The sequence below is a fragment of the Lactuca virosa genome, chromosome 1 (genome assembly GCF_052849685.1).
Source record: "Lactuca virosa cultivar CGN04683 chromosome 1, Lactuca_virosa_CGN04683_v6, whole genome shotgun sequence".
In the NCBI taxonomy this organism is placed as follows: Eukaryota; Viridiplantae; Streptophyta; class Magnoliopsida; order Asterales; family Asteraceae; genus Lactuca; species Lactuca virosa.
The window spans coordinates 51,558,065-51,581,660 of record NC_136426.1 but is presented as its reverse complement, the minus strand read 5'-3'; the positions used below and the strand labels follow the sequence as shown (position 1 = coordinate 51,581,660).

At 37.0% G+C, this 23,596-nt stretch overlaps 2 protein-coding genes across 2 annotated transcripts; one reads left to right on the top strand and one right to left on the bottom strand.

Moving 5' to 3' along the window:
- The first annotated feature begins 9,786 nt into the window (after positions 1-9,786).
- LOC145104719 (putative phosphopantothenoylcysteine decarboxylase) lies at positions 9,787-11,257 on the top strand. The gene is made up of 3 exons (XM_079041913.1): positions 9,787-9,904; positions 10,373-10,717; positions 10,799-11,257. Exons 2-3 carry the CDS (start codon positions 10,376-10,378, stop codon positions 11,081-11,083), a joined length of 627 nt encoding a protein of 208 aa, XP_078898039.1. The 5' UTR covers positions 9,787-9,904; positions 10,373-10,375; the 3' UTR covers positions 11,084-11,257.
- Positions 11,258-11,923: 666 nt separating this feature from the next.
- On the bottom strand, positions 11,924-16,025 carry LOC145113870 (lysine-specific demethylase JMJ705-like). The gene is made up of 7 exons (XM_079049917.1): positions 15,055-16,025; positions 14,857-14,935; positions 14,649-14,716; positions 14,274-14,469; positions 13,715-14,229; positions 13,267-13,638; positions 11,924-13,193 (listed from the first exon to the last, which is right to left on the bottom strand). The coding sequence occupies exons 1-7, from the start codon at positions 15,884-15,886 to the stop codon at positions 12,028-12,030; spliced, it is 3,228 nt and encodes a 1,075-aa protein (XP_078906043.1). The 5' UTR covers positions 15,887-16,025; the 3' UTR covers positions 11,924-12,027.
- Positions 16,026-23,596: the final 7,571 nt, after the last annotated feature.

Below are 23,596 nucleotides of genomic sequence, written 5' to 3'. Positions count from 1 at the left end.
TACTCTCTTTTCAAATTACTTGTATTCTCAAGGAAATAATACACAGGTACTCCCCGAGCTTTTTGAGAAGATGGAGCTATTTTGAGTCATATCTTCTTTTGTATAACTATTTTGGTTCAATATACAATGATTGAACACATGTAAATACTAATATTTTTTAAATACAATGGTTGTTTGTACTTTGATTACTATGATGCATGTGTTGTGATACTACAATTGAAGTCCTCCACCCCCGGACGTTTCCACCGTCTGGTTTGGGGGTGTGACAGATTGGTATCAGAGCATTGTTTATAGTGAACTTAGTATATCAATCCATAAAAGATATACAAATTATAAATACATCGGGGCTAAGAGCTCTGACTACAAGTATACTTTTTAAAGATTTAAGTATTTTTACAAGAAGTATACTAACACTCATACCTACAAGTACAGTATCACAGTCATAAGAACTTAAAAGTATTTGGATGTTGAACACTATAGTCAAACCTGGGTAGTTATGTAATCATATCTGGAATTAATATAGTCTGATCAACTATATTGATTTGAGATATGACCAACATGTGTTTGGGAGTGATAGTAGTGTTGCGACATGTCTAAAACTTACCATACATATTCAGAAGCCCTTCAAAGGCCAGCACCATACTGAAGCCCTTCAAAGGCAACTTAATGCTGCTGAATCAGAGATAAGAGAATTGAGGGAGCATCAAGCTGCCCAAGAAAGGCGCTGGAAAGCACAAGACGAAGCGGAACCCAGCAACCGTCGTAGCAACCGCCGCAAGTAGTGTTCGCACTACTTCTACTTTCTACTTTCTATATCGAATGTATATACTACTTTTCACGATATGTACAAAACTGAGTATCAATAAAACAATAAGCACTTTACTTCAACAAGAGTTATTACAATTCTCATAAACATCCTATTCCAAAGTTTTGGATCACAGAAATGTTCCAGTGTTATTTTTCATACTTTCAATACGACCGCGAAAAATTTATTTTCGGTAGGTCGGTTTGATGTCGACGCTTCTCAGTATTGGGGTATATTATAGTCCTGCTTTAAGGTCAAGTTTTCCGGACGTTATGTACTTAATATACCAATACAATCGACATGTACATTTATACTCTTTGAAAAATAACCATTCAATTTCATATTATCCTGTTGCAAGTTGTACTTGCAGTGGATTTCTATTTCCAATTCTTTACAATATTCACGTTGAATTAAGTGTTTCGTTTAGAGATATCAAATTCATATTCATTCTTGATATCTCACTATCTTTTTATCTATTGACTTTTATAGCAAGAGATGCCTCCTCGTAGAAATCGAAGACATGTCAATGAAGCACCGACGCCACCTCCAGCTCCTCAATTCGACCCTGCTATGTTTCAAGCGGCGGTCACGGCGGCTATAGCGGCTGCCATGGTTCATATTAATACTCCTGGTGCTAGTGGGTCGGGAGCTGGTGCACATCCTTCTAACCATGGCGAGGGTCATGAGCACTCGCGAGAGGGCACTTATAAAGACTTCTCGAACGCCAAACCCAGGACCTTTAATGGAACTGGGGGTGTGATGGTTTTAAGGCAGTGGATTGAGAAGACAGAAGCAATCTTTGAAATTTGCTCCTGTTCGGAGGGTAGCAAAATTAAATTTGCTGCCTGTACTTTTTCAGATAGGGCCCTAACATGGTGGAATGGCCATGTTAAGTCACTAACTTTGATAGTGGCTAATACGATGAGCTGGGAGAACTTAAAATCCATGCTAATGCGGAAATATTGTCCGCGCGGTGAAATTCAAAAACTTGAGCAGGAGTTCTGGGGTCTTATCATGGCTGGAGCAGACATAACAACTTACACGAATCGATTCTGTGACTTGGCGATTCTGTGTCCTGAAATGGTTGCTCTGGAGAGCAAAAAGATTGAAAGGTATATTTGGGGACTGTCGCCCCAGATACAGGCAAGTGTCATTGCCTCTAGGCCTGTTACCTTTGACAGTGCCAAGGAATTGGCACAGTCACTTATTGACCACGGAAATCATCAAAATTTTGTGGTTACTGATCCAGAACAACCTAAGGAGAACAACAACAACAAAAACAAGAAGGTTTGGAACAAGAGGAAGGGCAAATCTCCTATGGAACCTTCAAAGAAGCAACAAGTAGTAGCAGTCCATGCCACTACTGTACATGCTACCATACCTACCACTATACCTGCTGTTGCCCCTAATAACCTTGCACCAACTAAGCCCTATGCTGGTACCCTCCCTAAATGCAACAAGTGCAATTTTCACCATAACGAAAATTGCCAAGAAATGCAGTGTCGTAACTGCAACAGGAAAGGGCATACTACCCGATTTTGTAGAATACCACCCCAACCACTTAACCAAGTACCCGCCGCTGGAGTAGGCCGAGCATGCTACCAATGCGGTGATGTGGGGCATTTCAAGAAAGATTGTCCAAAAGCTGGAAATGTCGGTGGAGTTGGGAGGATTCTAGCACTGGGTCATGAAGAAGCGGTGACAGACCCTGCAGTGGTCACGGGTACGTTCCTTCTCAACAATACTTATGCATGCATTCTATTTGATTGTGGTGCTGAGAGGAGCTTCGTGAACCATAATTTTAAACATCTAATAAATCAAAACTCCCAACCACTAAATGAAACTTTCACAGTAGAAATGGCTAACGAGAAATCCGAATCCACCAATGATATATACATAGGATGTACCCTTACCTTGAATGACTTGTCTTTTCCAATAGACCTTATGCCGGTCTCTATCAAAAGTTTTGACATCATAATATGTATGGATTGGTTGTGCCCCAACCATGCCGACATCCTATGCTATGAAAGAGCTATTCGTTTGAACTTACCAACTAATGAAACTCTTATTATCTATGGCGACAAACCCGGAACGAACCTTCAGATCATTTCTTGCATCAAGGCACATAAATACCTCGGCAAGGAGTACTGTGCATTCTTAGCTCACATCGTAGACAAAAAGCTAGAAGTGAAAGATATCGCGAGCATTCTAGAGGTCTGCAACTTTCCCGATATCTTTCCCGATGATCTTCCAGGAGTGCCTCTCGAACGACAAGTCGAATTCCGAATCGACTTAATCCCTGGAGCTACCCCTGTATCCAAATCCCCCTATCGTCTTGCACCTTCTGAAATGCAAGAATTATCCAGCCAACTTAACGAACTCCTTAGCAAAGGTTTCATAAGACCAAGCTTCTCACCTTGGGGAGCACCGATTTTGTTCGTAAAGAAGAAGGATGGATCATTCCGCATGTGCATAGACTACCGCGAGCTGAATAAACTTACCATCAAGAATCGATATCCTCTGCCTCACATTGACGATCTGTTCGACCAACTTCAAGGTGCGAACTACTTCTCGAAAATAAACTTAAGATCCGGGTATCACCAGTTACGGATTTTGGAGGAAGACATTCCCAAGACCGCGTTTAGAACTCGTTATAGTCATTACGAGTTTATAGTGATGCCATTTGGATTGACGAATGCACCTGCTGTGTTCATGGACCTAATGAACAGAGTGTGTCATCCATTCCTGGACAAATTCGTCATAGTCTTCATTGACGACATCCTTATCTACTCAAGAAGCAAAGAAGAACATGGCCAACATCTTCGTCAAGTATTACAAACCCTTAGGACAGAAAAACTCTATGAGAAGTTTTCAAAGTGCGAGTTTTGGATTAGGAAGGTTGAATTCGTAGGTCACGTGGTCAGTTCAGAAGGAATACACGTGGACCCTTCCAAAATCAAGTCAATTGAAAACTGGCCAGCACCCAAAACACCTACAGAAATACGTCAATTCTTAGGTCTTGCTGGCTACTATCGCAGATTCATCCAAAATTTCTCCCGAATCGCTAAACCGCTTACCACCCTGACGCAAAAGGGTGTAACTTTTAGTTGGGGAGAGAAGCAAGAAACAACATTCCAAACGCTCAAACAAGCCTTGTGCAGTGCACCGATCTTGTCTCTACCTGAAGGGACATAAGACTTTGTAGTGTACTGTGATGCTTCAAATCAAGGGCTTGGGTGTGTACTTATGCAAACAGGAAAGGTTATCTCCTACGCCTCAAGACAACTTAAGACGCATGAAGTCAACTATACAACACACGACCTTGAGCTAGGAGCGGTGGTGTTTGCTCTGAAGATCTGGAGACATTACTTGTATGGCACGAAATGCACAATATTCACGGACCATAAAAGTCTCCAGCATATCTTCGATCAAAAAGAGTTGAACATGAGACAACGACGATGGGTGGAGCTACTGAACGACTACGAATGTGCAATTCTTTATCACCCTGGTAAAGCAAACGTAGTAGCTGATGCCCTTAGTAGAAAAGAATACTCGGGACGTCGGGTCAAGTCGTTGACCATGACAATCCATTCACATCTGTTCACATAGATCAAAGAAGCTCAACTTGAAGCCTTGAAACCCGAAAACGTGGCAGGAGAAACTCTGAGGGGAATGGATAAGAACTTCGAAGTCGGGGATGATGGAGTCTATTACTTCATGAACCAGATCTGGACGCCAAAGTTCGGTGGTTACAGAGACGTGGTTATGAATGAAGCACACAAAACCCGATACTCCATTCATCCAGGTTCAGACAAGATGTATCTGGACCTTAAGAAACTATATTGGTGGCCTAACATGAAGGCCGAAATCGCTACCTTTGTGGGCAAGTGCCTTACTTGTGCCAAAGTCAAGGTAGAGTACCAAAAACCTTCAGGTTTATTACAACAACCTAAAATCCCTGAATGGAAGTGGGAGCGGATTACAATGGATTTCATAACCAAATTACCCAAGACTTCGGGTGGTTATGATACTATTTGGGTAATCGTCGACAGATTAACCAAATCCGCACACTTCTTGCCAATAAAAGAAGCCGACAAGATGGAGAAGCTAACCAAAACCTACCTCAGGAATATTGTTAGACTGCATGGTGTACCAATATCTATTATTTCGGACCGAGATAGTAGATTCGCCTCTCGTTTCTGGAAATCTTTACAAAACTCTCTGGGAACCAGGCTGGACATGAGTACAGCCTACCATCCACAAACCGACGGACAAAGTGAGAGGATGATTCAAACATTAGAAGACATGTTGCGAGCTTGCGTGATAGACTTTGGAAAGGCATGGGATATTCATTTACCCCTTGTTGAATTCTCTTATAACAATAGTTATCACACTAGCATAAAGGCTGCTCCATTCGAAGCCCTCTATGGCCGCAAGTGCAGATCCCCTCTGTGCTGGGCTGAAGTGGGTGACACGCAGCTGGCTAGAGGTCAAACTCCTAACAATGCTCTCACTGGTCCGGAAATTATCCGAGAAACCACCGAGAAAATCGTACAAATTCGGGAGCGACTTAAAGCTTCCAGAGATAGACAGAAAAGCTACGCTGACAAAAGGAGAAAACCCTTAGAATTCCAGGTTGGTGACCGCGTCTTGTTAAAGGTCTCACCCTGGAAGGGCATGATACGCTTTGGAAAGCGTGACAAATTAAATCCAAGGTACATAGGATCATTCGGGATTCTTGACAGAATCGGTCCTGTAGCTTACAAACTTCGACTACCCCAAGAACTAAATAACATTCATCCTACCTTCCACGTTTCGAACTTGAAAAAGTGTCTATCTGACGAGACTCTTGTGATCCTACTCGAGGAAATCGAGTTAAACGAGAGCCTCAACTTTGTGGAAGAACCCGTAGAGGTTCTATACAGGGAAGTTAAGAAAACTAAACAAAGCCGTATCCCGATAGTGAAGGTTCGCTGGAATGCAAAACGGGGACCTGAATTCACTTGGGAACGGGAGGATCAAATGCAACAGAAATATCCACATCTTTTTCCCTAGTCTATCTGTAATGCTAATTTCGGGACGAAATTCTCTCTAACGGGGGGATAATGTAACAAACCGTTATTTCAAACCTATGTAATAATGTAGGTCAATTTGTAGTTCTTTTTAAAACAATAAAGAGAAATTTTAGCATACTGTGTATATTTACATAATTGACCCTCAAAAATAAATTATTAAACAATCTCGATTGGGATGAACCAAGTGATAGAGATTGTAACAAGGTTTCCAAAAACATAAAGAACACTAAAATCCGAGTTATAACAAAGAAGTTATGACCAATCGAAAATCTGCGACAAAACCGACAAAACCGACAAAACACTGTTCAGTGTAAAAACTAAATTTTCAATAAAAGGCTTTTAGCCTTAACAATATAAATGAAAGTTGTAGTTTATGTTAAACCGAGAACTTTCATAAAAAGAACGGCAAAATCTGACTTCGTATGGGGAAGTTACGATTTTTCTAAGTTTCAGTATACCAGTGTACAGCTAAAAACTCGAAATAAAGATCGAGTGATTTTTAGCCGACACAACCTAAACGAGAATTGAAGGTCTCGTCAATAGTAGTACAACGGTAAAAAGACAGACAAAAACGGACGTCGGATGAAGAAGTTATGAATTTTTAACGGATTTCCTGTCCCGGTCTGTTAAAAATAATAATATTAAAAATAAAGTCAAAATTAGCCGACGAAGTCTATACGAAAGTCGTAGAGTATAATTTTACCTACGCGTGCATATAAAGAACGTTGAAAACGGAGCTCGTATGCTAAAGTTATGATTTTTGCAAGTTTTTGGCACAAAAATCGAGAAATGTTGAAAACCGGGCAATTTCGCATGGCTGACCTTCGGCCACGTCACCTCGCATGCGAGGCTTCCCCGTGTCCGCTACGTGTCGTCTGCTGATTGGACCGAAGTCTCGCGTGGCGCCTTCTGATTCGACCAAGTCCGCGGTCCACTCACCTGCTGACACCCTCGCAGGAGACACCCCTCGGACCTTGTGGCACCTTCTCATTGGACCGAGGTTGGTCCACTCCGGATCCGACACCCCTCGCCTCGCTGTCTCGCATCCGAACTTCGGACTCGTGGACCTCGCTGCTGACGACGTGTGTTGCTGACTCACCTTCGGACCTGCACCCTCGCACCCTATATAAAGAGTGCGAGATCTCTCGGATTTTATGCATTTCTTTCACCTCTTTTCACCCTTTTTCACTCCTTTCACTTCCTTAAGCTTACAAACAACCCCCAAAGCCCCGGTATCTTATTTCAAACCTTAAGCAAGCCTCGAAGCCCCGAGATTCCCGAGAAGTTAACCTCTCTCCAGTCGAAACTCTGCTCGATTTAAGCCGGTTTTTGTCGAATAAACTCCTTTCCGGGAAACGAAAAGCTGCCCAAATCACCATCTAACAAGTGAGTTCATACCCCCGTATTTTCATAATTTCTACTGTTTTAAGGGGGGATACAAGCATAACACAAGAACTTTGTGTTATAAAAACATGATTTCAAATCATGATAAAACGACATTAAATCATTAAAAATACTCAAAACATTAAATTCTTTTATAAACTTATATTTTTCCCCAAAATTCATATTTGTATATATATATATATATATATATATATATATATATATATATATATAAGATTTAAAAGGCTTAGGACTGATAACTCATTCTGGGTCCTTTTCTTTGTTTGGATGTGGGCTTATAGTACCAGTTATTTGTCCGAGTGTCGTTTAAATTTTACTTATATATTAAATTGTATATGTATATAAATATAAAAGTTATTTCATCAGTTTAAATACCTTTGTAACATGTTGAGCAAGGGATTACATGCAAACATAGTTAAATACCGATTCAGAAAGTACATATAAATTATAATAGATATAATTTATGATACATAGAACAATAATTCATGATTCAAGTATACTAGAATACACTATTTTACAAGAAACAAGGGTTTTGATTCAGAACAAACCAAGGGTTTACACTTGTCAAATACATGTTCAGAATACTAATTCAAGAACATAGTGTCAATCATTTATTTCAGAATGATTGGGTTTTCATGACTAATATACATGTAACGTTTATATGCTTTTTATGAGTCATTCAATTCAGGTTGTTTAATTCATTTAGACAACCAAGGTAAAGTCCTGACATTATAACCAGAATCTCCAGCCAGGGGATCGAAACAAGTTGTGTGTAGATCTATATCGGGATTGACAACCCCGCACTCAGGCTGCTAGCTACAGTCAGGCATACATGCCAATGAGTGACAATTGTTATCAACAGTTTAAACGCCCACAAAGCGTTTGTTTCAGGCCATCCTGTCATAGTATGGTTATAATAAATCATTAAAAAGATATTAACAATACGTTAATGTATAAACAACTAAACGAAAGTACACCTTCAAAGTACCAGTTTATAGAATACAAACTACAATGGTTCAATACAGTTTTCAATAACAGCTGGTGGAGCCAGACACACTCTCAGTTACAAGTATTACATAAAGGAATACAAATACAAAACATTGATTTACAAAGAGAACGGTTTTATGGGAATAAAACTACTTTTCATATACAACAGAAAATATAGGATTTTCTGGAACAGTTTTACACATGCTAGATACAGAGACACCCTTTCAAACATAAACACTTATGCACTCACTCAACTTTATGTTGATACTCTCTTTTCAAATTACTTGTATTCTTAGGGAAATAATACACAGGTACTCCCCGAGCTTTTTGAGAAGATGGAGCTATTTTGAGTCATATCTTCTTTTGTATAACTATTTTGGTTCAATATACAATGATTGAATACATGTAAATACTTATACTTTTTAAATACAATGGTTGTTTGTACTTTGATTACTATGATGCATGTGTTGTGATACTACAATTGAAGTCCTCCACCCCTGGACGTTTCCGTCGTCTGGTTTAGGGGTGTGACATTTTCGGTCCTAACTATTTCATGAAAGGGATTTCGGTTTTTGGTGGGATTTAATTCCAAAAACCGAAAACACAAAAGTGGGGTATAATTTATTATTAAATCTTAACATTTTTGATTTTTGTTATAACAATTGATTTTTATTGATCTGAAATAACCGGTTGTTACAATATATTTACAGATGAAGAAACTTATATAACGTTTTTATTGTATAGAAATAAAGAACATACATTTATCTAGTTAATCTAAATTTCTAGCAAAAACCTATGAATCAATTTCCTTTAAGTTATGTGACAATTAAATATGATGTGATTATAAGAGGTTAAATCGTTTATATTAATCATCATGTCACAGGCCATAATTGTTACACAACTTGAATGAAATTAAGGCTATAATGAGTGGGTCACAATGTTCTTGGTCAAAATATATCTCACATCAACGCCGTATCAGCTCCATTATTTATTTACTAATCATTATTCACATTAGGAAATACCTTCCACTTATATTGGTTTTTTTAGGTGTTTTTTTTAATCCAACAACACACAAAAGAAGGACAAAACCTTCTTTCTCTTGTAATCCTCCGAAGTCACAATATCACAATGTAGGGGAGATGTTCCTCCCATCTTTGCCAAGTCACCTTACGTGTCAGTCTCTATAAGATTTTGTATAGCCAAACTTGAATAAAATTAATTAATATGCTTTTACTTGATATTTGGATAAAATCAATGTGTAAAAATTGATTTCCTTTTTTAAATAAAAAATACATGTATTTTCAAATATTTTTGCATAATAGAGACTGTATTTTACTTTTACCACGAAGTATTAAAAGGTTTACATTTTGTTTATTTCAGTTATTTTGACAAAGTGATTAAACCCTAGGGGTAATATTGTTTTTCACCAAAGTACATGCCCAAAAAGAAAAGTTTAACGATGAAAAAAAAAATTATAAATTGATTTTCATTTAATTCATCTCTACCCTCACCAGTTTCACTCAATTGACTCAACGCTTCTCTCCTCTCTTTCTCAGGCGTACACGGACCGCCGGAGACTGAACAAACGGCGACTACCGGAATCAATCAAGCAAACGGGACGTCTTAATGCAAGGTATCAGTTTTCATTTCAGCCTCTCTCTACACCGTCAATCATATACTTTTGTTTTTGTTGTTATATCAAATCAATAATCAAGAGATTCGATCTTTCGGTTTCTTGGTTTCTTTTTCACCATTCCGGTGTTAAGATCTTCGATTACGCAACAATTGAAATGGGTTTCTTTAATTTTATTTACCGTTGAGTTTGAATTTCTTAGTATGATTCTCGATTGCCTTTCGGTGGCAAATCACAAATGTAGAAATAAGAAAATGTACAGTCAATTTCCTGTCATATCTACTTTTTTCCATTCACAAATTTGGCACTAAGATAATTCATACTCCATATTGAATCCGATGTCAATCTTTTCACGATAATCGGAAGTATAGATGTCAAATTCAATGTTCGATTTCAGTACTATCTACCAAATTCCATAGTTTACTCTAAACACAATGATTTATAAAGTTTTGAACATCACTTATCCAGACAATGGCATACACTGGAGGTGTACCCAGAAACGATCCAATGCAAATGAGTACTGCTCCAAGAAAACCCCGAATTCTTCTTGCATCTTGTGGAAGTGTAGCTGCCATTAAATTCGGCCATCTCTGCAGCTGTTTCTCAGATTGGGCAGATGTAAAAGCTGTTGTGACACAAACGTCTTTGACATTCGTCGATCTTGCATCAATTCCCAAAAACGTAATGCTTTACACCGATGAACATGAATGGTCCTCATGGTCCAAAATTGGAGACAGCGTCCTTCACATAGAGCTTCGTAGGTGGGCTGATATAATGGTAATCGCCCCATTGTCAGCAAATACACTCGCCAAGGTAAATTGAACCCTAATTTTCTTTTCATTTGAATTTGTTCGATCGCCCTTTTAATCTTGTTCGTGTGGATCCACAATTTAGATTGCTGGTGGACTGTGTGACAATTTGTTGACAAGTATTGTTCGAGCATGGGATTATGAGAAACCGATTTTTGTTGCGCCATCGATGAACGCGTATATGTGGAGGAATTCGTTTACAGAAAAGCATATCATGGCGATTGATGAATTTGGAATCAATCTTATACCACCTGTATCGCATGGGGAATCTGGAACTGGTGCAATGGCTGAACCCTCGTTCATCTTGTCAACTGTACGAATGTTCTTGGAATCACGAAGGAAAGCAAGTACCAGTAGTAGCAGAACATAATGATTTTTTTCTCCTTTTTCTTGATATTACCCTTTTTATGAACCTGGGTAGTGTTTGCTGAAAGATTTGATTTGATTTTTTTTTTCAAAGATGTAGATTTGATTTGATCATTGATATTGGAATAATTGTAAAGTGACTATACAAAGATGAAAATTTGGGTTCCAATTTGACGTACCTAATGTTGCACTCTTTTAATATCGTTATTTTAAAATAAAGATGAATTTGAACCGGTTAAACCGGGCCAAACATAATAATCCGGTCAAAGCCTGTCGAATGTGGTTTGGAAACACACAGTCCGGACCGATCCATATCCAAAAAAGTCTAGTATTGGATCGGTCCTATAAAAAATCAGGGTCCAAACGATTTGATTTTTATATGTATTATATTACAGTATTATATTATAGTACATAGTTGATAGATCAATCTTCAATGCTTTTCATTAAATAATGATTTGGACTTTTTTATTGAATATATCAAATTCTATTGGTTTTTCTTTCCCCCACAGACTTGAACCCAAACAAAATGACGCGAGCCCATTACAAATAAAAATTTAATATTAGATGCGCAGATAACAAATGTTTAAGAATAGTAGATAAGACACCAACACAAGCAAAGATAAGCAAACTGCACCATAACTCTTTACTTTTATATTATATTATATAGTAAAAGTACCAAGTCTAATAACAACACCAGCCTCAAAGAAAGGCCACTTTATCCTCTCTCTCTCTCTCTTTAACCATATATATATATATATATATATATATATATATATATATATATATATATATATATATATATATATATATATATATATATAAAGGGGTATATTCCTATTTCCTCCAATAGAAACTACAGTTTCTTTATTCTATAACCTAACATTTAACTTAAAAAAAACTACAACCCCTTTTTGTTTATAAAACTTATTACCTTTCTTATTCTTAAACTTATTTTTTTTTTTTGACCACCGAATGTCCGGTATCACGCTTGTGACGGCTAAAATCCGACACAAACCTAAATCTCTTTCCACATCCTTCTTCTTTACACAGATACGGGCGGGCGTTGGTATGGATCCTTATATGTTCGGTCTTGGCCCACTTCCATTTGAAGGTCTTGCCGCACCCAGGCCACGGGCATTGGATTGGGCGGTCAGCCAGATGCACACGTCTGTGCTGCAACAAGTATTTGTGTGAAAAGAATATCTTCCCACACCCCTCTACAAGACACACGTTCCTTTTATGAGCCATAGCCTCTTCCTTACTCCCAAACCTCATCTTACACCCTACAACATCACACCCAAATTCCCCCTCTTTCTCTTCTTCATCTTCATCTTCATCTTCATCTTCAGACACACCACCTTTCTTTGCTTTCTTCTGCTGCTGACTTTTTGTCATCCTTCTTCTTCTTCTTCCGGTTCTCGTTGGCCGATAATCGTCATCTGAATCCGAATCCAAATCCGAATCCGAATCCGAATCCGAGTCGGATTCTCTTGGTTTTTTGTTAAGATTCGGGATTGTTCCCTTTCGGAGGCTTCTCCTACGTGGCCGCCTCACACCACCAATCAGCAACGGTGGAGATGGCGATGCTGGTGGTGGTGATGGTGACGACTCCACTATAACAGCCTTCATCTTTCTCTTCCTGCTGTTTTCAATTTCCGGTTTCCCTTCCACCATTGACAAAACCGAACGACTGGTTTCATCGTGTTGTTCGAGATCTCTAACGACTAGCAATGGATGAACCTGATTCCACATCCAAACTTTCCCGCACCATTTTCCCGCAACCACGAGCTTCTTTTGCTTGCCGGATAGTTTTGATATTGTTGATTCAGTTGACGGAGGAGGAATACGTCCGATTGCGTTATGGATAACCGAGTTATATGGCATCTGTTTGGCATAATTCGGGGATTGACTAAGTCTAGCACTGTAGAAAATGTCGAGCCCTAACCTAACCACCCAATCCTGGTTACCATGTTCTGTTTCATCGTTATCAAGAGCCAATCGTATCTTCGCATTATCGTATTCGTTAATATCTCGATATCCGAGATCTGTCCAGTTTTGATAGGTTCCTAATTCTTTCGCCATTGATCTTGCTTCTTCGTCTATTGTTGGATAATCTGAAAACGATAAGAAACCCGTTAATAAATTCTGCAAATCGTTAAAACCATTCTTTTTTTGATTATCGGATACCTGGATGACAGAGGAGCAGCATATGCACTCCCCCTACAGACTGGAGACTTTTTTCGACTTCAAGAGCATGATCAAGACAGAAAATGTGCGTTCGGGAACAGTCTTCAGGATTTGTGTTGATATGAGGCTCTTCTATATATTCAGATCGACTCATTGAACCATCCGATTCTGTGAAATATTTGCTCGATTTAGATCTATCAGAATCATCTCTTTCCTCGAAATCAGAGCAATCTCCATAAGCTATTGCCACAAGCTTAAGAGCCGAATCAATTTCCTGTGGTTTTGAAACTGAAGTGGTACCCGAGCCATCATCTTCAGATTTGTTCGGAACATCAACCAGACGATCACAATCGCCCTTCAACACTTCCCGTTCTTCCATAAACAAATAAAAAAAATAACTCAGAAATCATAAGTTTATATTGAACAATTAGAGTTTAATTCATCATACCTGACGAGGATCCGAGATCAACCACATTTGTATAACTAGTAGCATTAGCAGCAACAAGACCATTAACACCTCGAGTTGACATGAGGTAACCTGCAGCTTCCTTTGATGGCTGAACGATTGCAACACAAGAATAACACAAAATCCCACATGTAACACAAGAGAATACACTTGCAGGATCGGGTTTATGGATCCCGTTTTTCACAATCACCATTTTCTTCTTTCTTGGTGAATCAAAGCTATCAAATGAAGATCTTCTTCTGCTTGAAGACAAGCTTTCATCATTTTGAATGCATAAACCAAGGGACATATCAGTACTCGAATTCAATGGAATCCAACTGTCTAATGCTTCTTCAGAAAGAACTGCAATCGGAGACCCTTGGCCTAAAAGATCAAGCAACTTGTTGTTTTTCATCATGTCTTGCAGAAAAAGTCTTTTTACCATTGCTTCTCCTTCGCCTTTCAACTTATCTTTCAGTCTGGAACTTCGAGGTTCAGGCCTGATGCTCTTTCGGCCACTGTAGAAGCAAATAAAACACAACATTTTAAAATTTTCTTATACAAATTAAGATCAAAATCAACCATTGTTGAAGAACAAAGAACAAACTTTGCAGACAGTGATAGTGCTAGATCATAATGTAGCTGAGTGTGAGACACCAAAGGAGCAAAATTAATTATAACCCTTCGAATTGCAGCGTCTCGTGCAACCATCAGCCATCCCGGGGTTGCAATATTAGTCGCTTCCGCACAGTTGAACCCTATAACAATAAATTAAAAAGTGAGTTTTTAATGTGTGCCCGTGTTATTCTTTCAGCAACTCTAAACTGGTCAACTCAGTCTAAAAATTGAGAATATCATTTTATTGTATATTTTAATATATTAATTCGTGTAACATAACCGATAAAGTTTCACAAGGAAGAAAATAAGGGTGTTTTACCATGACTAAAGCCAGAGTGATAAGCTCTAGGGAATGTGACGACGAATTCTCCAGCATTTTGCACCAACCTGAGTATAAATGTGTGAATTAAATGTAAATTTCTAACAACTTAAAGCATTAGCTATTAATATGCTAGAAAAAAACAAAAAACAGAATAAATAGCAATCAAATTTTATTTTATTTTCTAGCAATACAAAAACAGGATCACCTGCAGCAAGGAACACCGGCCTTTAGAAGAACTTCTGGAGACATAACTGTGTTCTTCTTTGCAAGAGTAGCAACAGTTTCTGAAAACAACACAAATAAGTGAATAACATAGAATTAAGCAACATAAGAAATTACAGAGCAAAAAAAAAAAAAAAAAAAACAGGGGAGATTAACAAATTAATCATAGTTTAAGACATACCAATTGGATTAATCTCTCCACCATAACCATGTGCTCTGACCACATCCTCAAAAGCAACAGCAGCGTCCATGGGTACGCCATACCAGGTTTTGGAAGCACCCATATGCATGTAATTCAAGCTATGGAGGTCATGATCTTCGACATGCCAAGCAAACCAGCTAAACAGCATGGACATGTAAACCATGGGTGAATTGACACCAGATATTTCCTCCTTTATGAACCTCAATAGAGACCCTTTTGCTCTTGAAGCCGCATTCATATTCCATTGGCTCTCCGCCACCGTCATGACGTCACCAATTTCCTTCTTCCTCTGTTTCAACCCACCGACTGTTTGATCAAATGCCGATCCGGGCATGTCATTTGCGTACTCAATGGAAAATGGTTTGTCCATGTAAGCCTTCCAGTAAAGCGTCTCCACTTCTAACGCGTTCAAGCCCCTCTTCGGATTTGATCCCTTCTTCAAGTAAATTTTCTCGAAGCTTTTGGCTTTGGCTTCAAATTGGGCCAGAGTGTAGTGCTCCCTGCTCTCCCAAACGGATTTCTGAACAGGTCGGAAGTGCTTACGTGGGCAAAAACCAATCTGCTGCCTCCTGGTGGTGAATGTAGGTGATGAATCAGGGTTTTGGGAAGACAGAGACTCATTTAGGTTCGAAATTATGGTTTTCTTGGGCGATGTGGAGACAGGTGGGATGATTTTACAGATTCCATACTTGGAAGCTTCTTTTTCGATTTTGAAAATGTATGAAATTGGATCCTGAAACTCGGCTACGGTTGGGTGGTACTCTGGTGCCAAGGGCAGAGATTTCAACCAAGGAAAAACCTCTTCCCCCATCAAATTAACAACCAGTAGCTATAAATTTAGGGAATAGGAAGGTGTATAAAGAAATGAATGGAGGTTGAATATAGAAATCGAAAACAGAGAGAAGAACTAGCAATGGGCCATTGCTGTTGCAAAATTGCTCTCAGATTACTCTCCCACTCTGTGTTTTTCTGTCTCTGTGCTTTCAATTTGTGGTGCCTCTGTTCACTTCAGGTTGGGTATTTATACAGGGGAATGGTGGAAAACAGGGGGCAGATGAATGAAGTGGTTTTGGGAAAAAGAAGATGGTTTTTCACTTGAATTCTTAAAACTTGAATGCTACAGATGGAATGAAGTCATCAAAGAAGAAATTTGGGTTATTCTTGTAGTACGTGTCACATTTACAATGTCATTTGCTTCCAAGTAGACACTTTGAGGATCAAAATTTCATAATTTCACGTTTAATGTAATTTCGTCATCCATCTAAGGTTGTTGATGAGTTGTGAATCAATAAAGATAAGGAAGAACCCACAACCGATTGAATTTGTTAGGATGGATAGATGTTATGATTACAAATACAATGCAATTCTTGGAAAAGAAAATATAGAATTGCTAAAAAAACCGATACAAAGGAAGTTGCTCTAATTAAGCTTTTGATTTTGATTCTAATGTACACGATGATGAACAATTTGTTTAGCTATTGAGAAAAAATAATGAATGTTTTCAAGATTTTCAATCTATTTTATAAACATAATAAATGTAAGTAAGATATATGTCAACACATTGTGAAAATAAAAGGCATATGTGTCATGTTCTATATTTTATGGGGTTTAACTTTTATGGTTTGCAATAATTTTCCAATAATATAAATGATAACTATAAGTTCTTGAAAAGATATCAATACCTAATAACAAATTTTCTTTTTAAACAAAAAATTGTCAAGATTAGTTAAATAAATGATGGCCAGAAGTAAATATGAGTAATAAGTCATTTAAAGTTTTCATGTTAAAGAATGGGTTTGACACATAGACCAAATTTAATAGATGATTGTCTTTTAAAACATATAAATATTATAGGTTTTAAAAGTTTAAGCCAAAAGAAGAAATAAAGTAGATTAAAGAATAAGTGACTATATTCCTTGGTATAAATCCATGGATTGTGTGTGGTCTATATCATCATTTGTGTGACTTTTGTAGAAGTATACCGTATTCATTCCTCCTTTTGATTATCTACAATGTAACTTTTTCTTAATTTTATATGTTTTTAACTGTAAATAGGAGAAGATCTCGTAAAAGCTTATATTGCTAATCGTAATTGTTAAGGCTTCATTTGTAATACAATATATGACAATACTGAACTTTGTATAATGTTTTGACGTGCATTGGTGACGGTAATGTTATCAGGAAAAATTCATAATTTTTGTCCTACAAACTGATGTGGAACAAAGATATGCTTTTGATATCTCATTTGTACAAAAACATAAATATCCTACTCGATCTCATCATCGTAAATATCCATTCATACCATGTATAAAAATTGTAGCCAAAGAGTTTAGATATATTTATCATAGTAAACAAATCGTTTATATTGTTAAACTTGTGTGGATATTGTGTCGATGTCATATGATTTTAGAAAATCATTCTCTGTCGGGTTTTAAGTTTTTCTAATGGACGTCAGTCAATACGTGTTTACATCATTTTCTTTTGAAGACAATTAATTCTCCGTATATACGACATGTTTGTGGATATTTAACTGAGGTTAACCATAAAGTTGACGCAATATACCATGACGTATGCTTGTGTCGAATAGTTAGTTATTAATTTTTTCTATAATTGGGCATTAACAATCATGCAATTTGCTCTTTACGTAAAAACTAAATTTTCTATCTACATGTCGTCTCTTTCTCACGCGTTTCTTTTATGAAATCTTTGCCGGTGGAATGATTATTTCTTAAATTGGTTTTTGAACATGATTGTTATGTGTTTGGTCTCATCTTTTTATGGTTTCTTGAGTACTTTCTTCATCAAGTTTCTTAAATCATTTTAGGGTTTTGTTGCCTCTTTGCCAATGAATTCGATCTTTATTTTTATTCAAATACGCCATGTAACGCCCACGTTTCCAGCTAGGCTTAGTAATCAAACATGTAACCTTTATGGTCAAGTCATGTAGTCATTTTGTGAATTAATAAGACAAGATTATTCATAAATTTTGTGCTTATGTGTTTTGTATGATATTAAGATATATTATATAATAAAATAAATAAGATTTAAAATACACGTCAAAAATAAAAGATCACTTAGAGAAAATAATCTCAACCTAGTTATTGTATTTCTAATTAGGATCCCGTACATATCAGGAACGCCTCAATCCGACTTAAAACGAAGAAGTTAGGAAGCGCCAAAGTCTTGCGATAAAACTGACACGACTACGGATAGCGTAAAAAGTGAATTTGGGTTAGATTGCCTTTTAGCTTAGGAAGTCTACACGGAATTCATAGATGTCGTAAAAGCGAATTCGTGCTTATAGGTATCGTCTAAATCTGACTTCACTAGAGGAAGTTATGATTTTTCTAAAATCCGGTGCAACAGTGTGCACCGATATCGAATTTCAGATCGATAGATTGTTAGCCAAAACAATCAAAATGAGAGTTGAAGATCTCGTTGTTAGGATTCCAATGATATAAAAATCATCGTGAACAGACGTCAGATGTGAGATTTATGCATTTTATATGGGATTTAATAGGCTAAGCATGTGTAAATAAAATAAAGTCAAAATTAGCCGACGGAGTGTAAAGGAAAGTTGTAGATCTCGTCGAGAGCTTTCCGTGGATATAAAGAACGTCAAAAACATAGCTTGTATGAAGGAGTTATGCAATTTTGAAAATCTAAAAAACGTCACACGCGCGAAGTCAGCCACGTAGCCCCACCCAGATCGTGTCATGTGTCGGCAGCCCAGTGGATCGATGTCACCCTTATGCGCAATGCGCCTCCTATTGCACTGTGCGCAAGACTCCAAACTCACCTATAAATACCAACCCATTCTTTCACTCCTCCCCACACCCTCCAATCGATATCTTTCTCAAAATTGCGATTGTTAGCCCATTTTTTCTTCATTCTAGCCTGCGGCGAAGCCCTGCAACACCCTCAAGTGCTCAGCTTGCCATAATCTTCGTGTAGGAAGGACCTAAGTAAGTATTATGCCCGTTTAGATCCCGATTCTAATCTATTGTACTCTGTAAGTGAGCTACACTTACTCTGCCCCTGTGTAATTTATAATTATAGTTGTAAGTCGTTACTAGGATCTTATAATTAAGATTATCAACGATTCCAAGTTGTTATGTTAACCTATCTACTATAAGAGAGGTGTATAGAATTGTCACGTCGGCTTGGTTGTTGGATTTCAGAAAGACTATATGTCGAAATAATCCTGCCTCGCGACTGTCGTGCCTGGCTTATCCGTAATTGTTTGATCTTGAAGTAGACTTTGGAATTGTTGAGGAATCTAAACTCTTAAGATAATAGTTCCACGTAGTATGAAACTAGACTAAGACGTAGCGTTATATACATCTAGGTATTTCGAGAAAGGTGTAAGGCGAAGCTCTGCCCGATTCACCAAGCACCAGACACTTTGTCAGGTGAGTGCGTAGTTATTATCAAGAACATAATCTTAACTTAAAAATATCCATATAATAAATGTTGCTTGTATTATCTGTGTTGTGTGCTATTTGTAAAGATAAGATAGTAACATTTGGATTAGGAATTGTTGTAGAAATCAATTTCCTTTAGGTATAGGTCTTGCCTTAGATTAAGAATAAGACTTATAAAGGATTGCTAGTGTCGAAACATCGATTAGGTCTTATAGTTGGGTTAGAGTGTGGGACCAGATCAGAGTGTAATCCTCCCCGTCTTGGGATGACCAGAAATGGTGGGTCCCGATCAGAGAACAATATGTCTGGGTCATCGACCAGAGTAGATGACCAACACTTGGCTGTTCTAGGCGGTCTTGTGAATTATATTGCTAGCATGGTTTTATAACCCATGGACGTATATGAAATGGAAAGCCATATTCATCAAAATCTTTGAACATTGGTTGCCTTATATGACTTACACCAGCCAAGGACTCCCCTAGTAGCAGTTGCTTAGATAGTTCATCCGGTAAGGTGATTCTTCCAGATGATTGTCAAGTTAGGATCTGTGAGGATTGGTTGGGATTGGGTAGATGGTCTTAGGACAAGTTATATATTTACACCTGATATATGTCTTGCAGGAATGATATTTTATCTATAAAATGCTATGAGCTTGAAAACCCTACGTATCTCACTAGGTTTCCCAAACCTGACGCACTCATTTTATTGCATCACACGTAGTGGAGCCAAAGTTGAAATTGCCTAGTTAGGGTGCTGAGTGGAATAAATGATTGGCTTGTTTTAGTTATTTCAGGACCTTTTTATTTACGTTGTAACGTATGTTCGGATATAAACGAATGACATCCCGAAGGTTTTAATAAAATAACTTTTGTTATTTCAAATATGTTTATTTAACTGGGAACTTCCGCATTTCAATACTTAAAAGCGTAAAGAAAAATTTTAAATTGGTTCTGAAAAATGGGGGATGTCACACGCCACCATCGAGATAAGTGGCCAACATAATGGTTTTCATAGTAGTGTCTACAAAACAAAAGCCAAAAAATTGGTAACATTTCGACACCCAATGGAACGAAGATTTTATTTTTCAAGATAAGACATAAAGCAGCACGTAAGGATGTGGAACGTGATGTTGGAGTTCTAAACTCCAAGTGACACATATCGGAACATGTGACACATCCATATCTGATAAAACTTTACGATATATTACGATAAAAGGCAGAGTATTTCACAATATTTACGAACAGAGCCCCGACACATGCAGTTTGTACCATGTTTAACATAATATTTGCATAGAGTTGTTGACATTCAAGACGAGCAAATCCACGAGCGGCTTCAACATGACTTGACCGATCATATTTACGACGCTAACGATGATGACGATGAATATATTTTGAAAAAAAAGATTACTAAATTTATATTCATGTTATGTTTTAGAAAATAATTTTTCTATAAAGTTATGTAATTTATATTTGAAATTATCGAAAATATGAAAAATGAAATAAAAAAAATTAAAACTTGCCAAAAAAATGACATGTAAAGTTATTTTGATGTGGTGGCGTGGTAATTATTTTCTAGCTAAATAGTGTGATATATAATGTAACAAAAAAAGTGAAGGTGATTACTCATACCCACCATTACGACCCTACCAATATTTCGAGAAACTAGACTAAGACGTAGCGTTATATACATCTAGGTATTTCGAGAAAGGTGTAAGGCGAAGCTCTGCCCGATTCACCAAGCACCAGACACTTTGTCAGGTGAGTGCGTAGTTATTATCAAGAACATAATCTTAACTTAAAAATATCCATATAATAAATGTTGCTTGTATTATCTGTGTTGTGTGCTATTTGTAAAGATAAGATAGTAACATTTGGATTAGGAATTGTTGTAGAAATCAATTTCCTTTAGGTATAGGTCTTGCCTTAGATTAAGAATAAGACTTATAAAGGATTGCTAGTGTCGAAACATCGATTAGGTCTTATAGTTGGGTTAGAGTGTGGGACCAGATCAGAGTGTAATCCTCCCCGTCTTGGGATGACCAGAAATGGTGGGTCCCGATCAGAGAATAGTATGTCTGGGTCATCGACCAGAGTAGATGACCAACACTTGGTTGTTCTAGGCGGTCTTGTGAATTATATTGCTAGCATGGTTTTATAACCCATGGACGTATATGAAATGGAAAGCCATATTCATCAAAATCTTTGAACATTGGTTGCCTTATATGACTTACACCAGCCAAGGACTCCCCTAGTAGCAGTTGCTTAGATAGTTCATCCGGTAAGGTGATTCTTCCAGATGATTGTCAAGTTAGGATCTGTGAGGATTGGTTGGGATTGGGTAGATGGTCTTAGGACAAGTTATATATTTACACCTGATATATGTCTTGCAGGAATGATATTTTATCTATAAAATGTTATGAGCTTGAAAACCCTACGTATCTCACTAGGTTTCCCAAACCTGACCCACTCATTTTATTGCATCACACGTAGTGGAGCCAAAGTTGAAATTGCCTAGTTAGGGTGCTGAGTGGAATAAATGATTGGCTTGTTTTAGTTATTTCAGGACCTTTTTATTTACGTTGTAACGTATGTTCAGATATAAACGAATGACATCCCGAAGGTTTTAATAAAATAACTTTTGTTATTTCAAATATGTTTATTTAACTGAGAATTTCCGCATTTCAATACTTAAAAGCGTAAAGAAAAATTTTAAATTGGTTCTGAAAAATGGGGGATGTCACACGCCACCATCGAGATAAGTGGCCAACATAATGGTTTTCATAGTAGTGTCTACAAAACAAAAGCCAAAAAATTGGTAACATTTCGACACCCAATGGAACGAAGATTTTATTTTTCAAGATAAGACATAAAGCAGCACGTAAGGATGTGGAACGTGATGTTGGAGTTCTAAACTCCAAGTGACACATATCAGAACATGTGACACATCCATATCTGATAAAACTTTACGATATATTACGATAAAAGGCAGAGTATTTCACAATATTTACGAATAGAGCCCCGACACATGCAGTTTGTACCATGTTTAACATAATATTTGCATAGAGTTGTTGACATTCAAGACGAGCAAATCCACGAGCGGCTTCAACATGACTTGACCGATCATATTTACGACGCTAACGATGATGACGATGAATATATTTTGAAAAAAAAGATTACGTAATTTATATTCATGTTATGTTTTAGAAAATAATTTTTCTATAAAGTTATGTAATTTATATTTAAAATTATCGAAAATATGAAAAATGAAATAAAAAAAATTAAAACTTGCCAAAAAAAATGACATGTAAAGTTATTTTGATGTGGTGGCGTGGTAATTATTTTCTAGCTAAATAGTGTGATATATAATGTAACAAAAAAAGTGAAGGTGATTACTCATACCCACCATTACGACCCTACCAATATTTATTATTTATTATTCATACCCACCGGCCTTATGACCCTACCTATATTTATTATTTAATATATTAAAATGCTGTATAATATATGCACCAATTTTATATAAGTATATTATTTTAAATAATTGGATATTTCAATTAGATATTATAATTATTTTTTTTATTAATATAGTATATTAGGTATATGTTTGCGTTTAGCATATATATACTTTTGGAGACAAAATCAATGTATTTTGAGACTCATAGTTTTTCGGTTTATTTTTTTTATAATTATCTTTTAGACAAAAATCAATAACCCTCTAATGGTTGCAAAATAACATTAGATGTATATTTTTGGGAAATTCTATCTATACTATTTATCATTGGTGCTAAAACCAAATTTAGGAGTTTTAATTATGTTACCTAACCATTTTAATATTTAGCTTTTGTAATATGAAAAACTACAAGCCTTAATTCAATATGTTTTATTTTGTTTTAATTCAATGGTGTTTCTTTTGGTTGGTGATTTATACATGGGAATGATGAAAACAAGGGGCAGATGAATGAGGTGGTTTTCGGAAAAAAGATGGTAGTTTTTCATCTGAATTGTGTTTCTTTTGGTTACTACTTGAGTGCTACGGATGGAATGGAGTCATCAAAGAGGAAATTTGGGTTATTTTTATAGTACGTGTCACATTTACAA

Coding starts and splice junctions, on each gene's coding strand:
- LOC145113870 (XM_079049917.1), bottom strand. CDS start 15,886: ATGGGGGAAGAGGTTTTTCCTTGGTTGAAATCTCTGCCCTTGGCACCA. Junction 14,717..14,856: donor GCCGGTGTTCCTTGCTGCAG/GTGATCCTGTTT, acceptor ATTTATACTCAG/GTTGGTGCAAAATGCTGGAG. Junction 14,230..14,273: donor GTTGATTTTGATCTTAATTT/GTATAAGAAAAT, acceptor TTGCTTCTACAG/TGGCCGAAAGAGCATCAGGC.
- LOC145104719 (XM_079041913.1), top strand. CDS start 10,376: ATGGCATACACTGGAGGTGTACCCAGAAACGATCCAATGCAAATGAGT. Junction 10,718..10,798: donor CAGCAAATACACTCGCCAAG/GTAAATTGAACC, acceptor TCCACAATTTAG/ATTGCTGGTGGACTGTGTGA.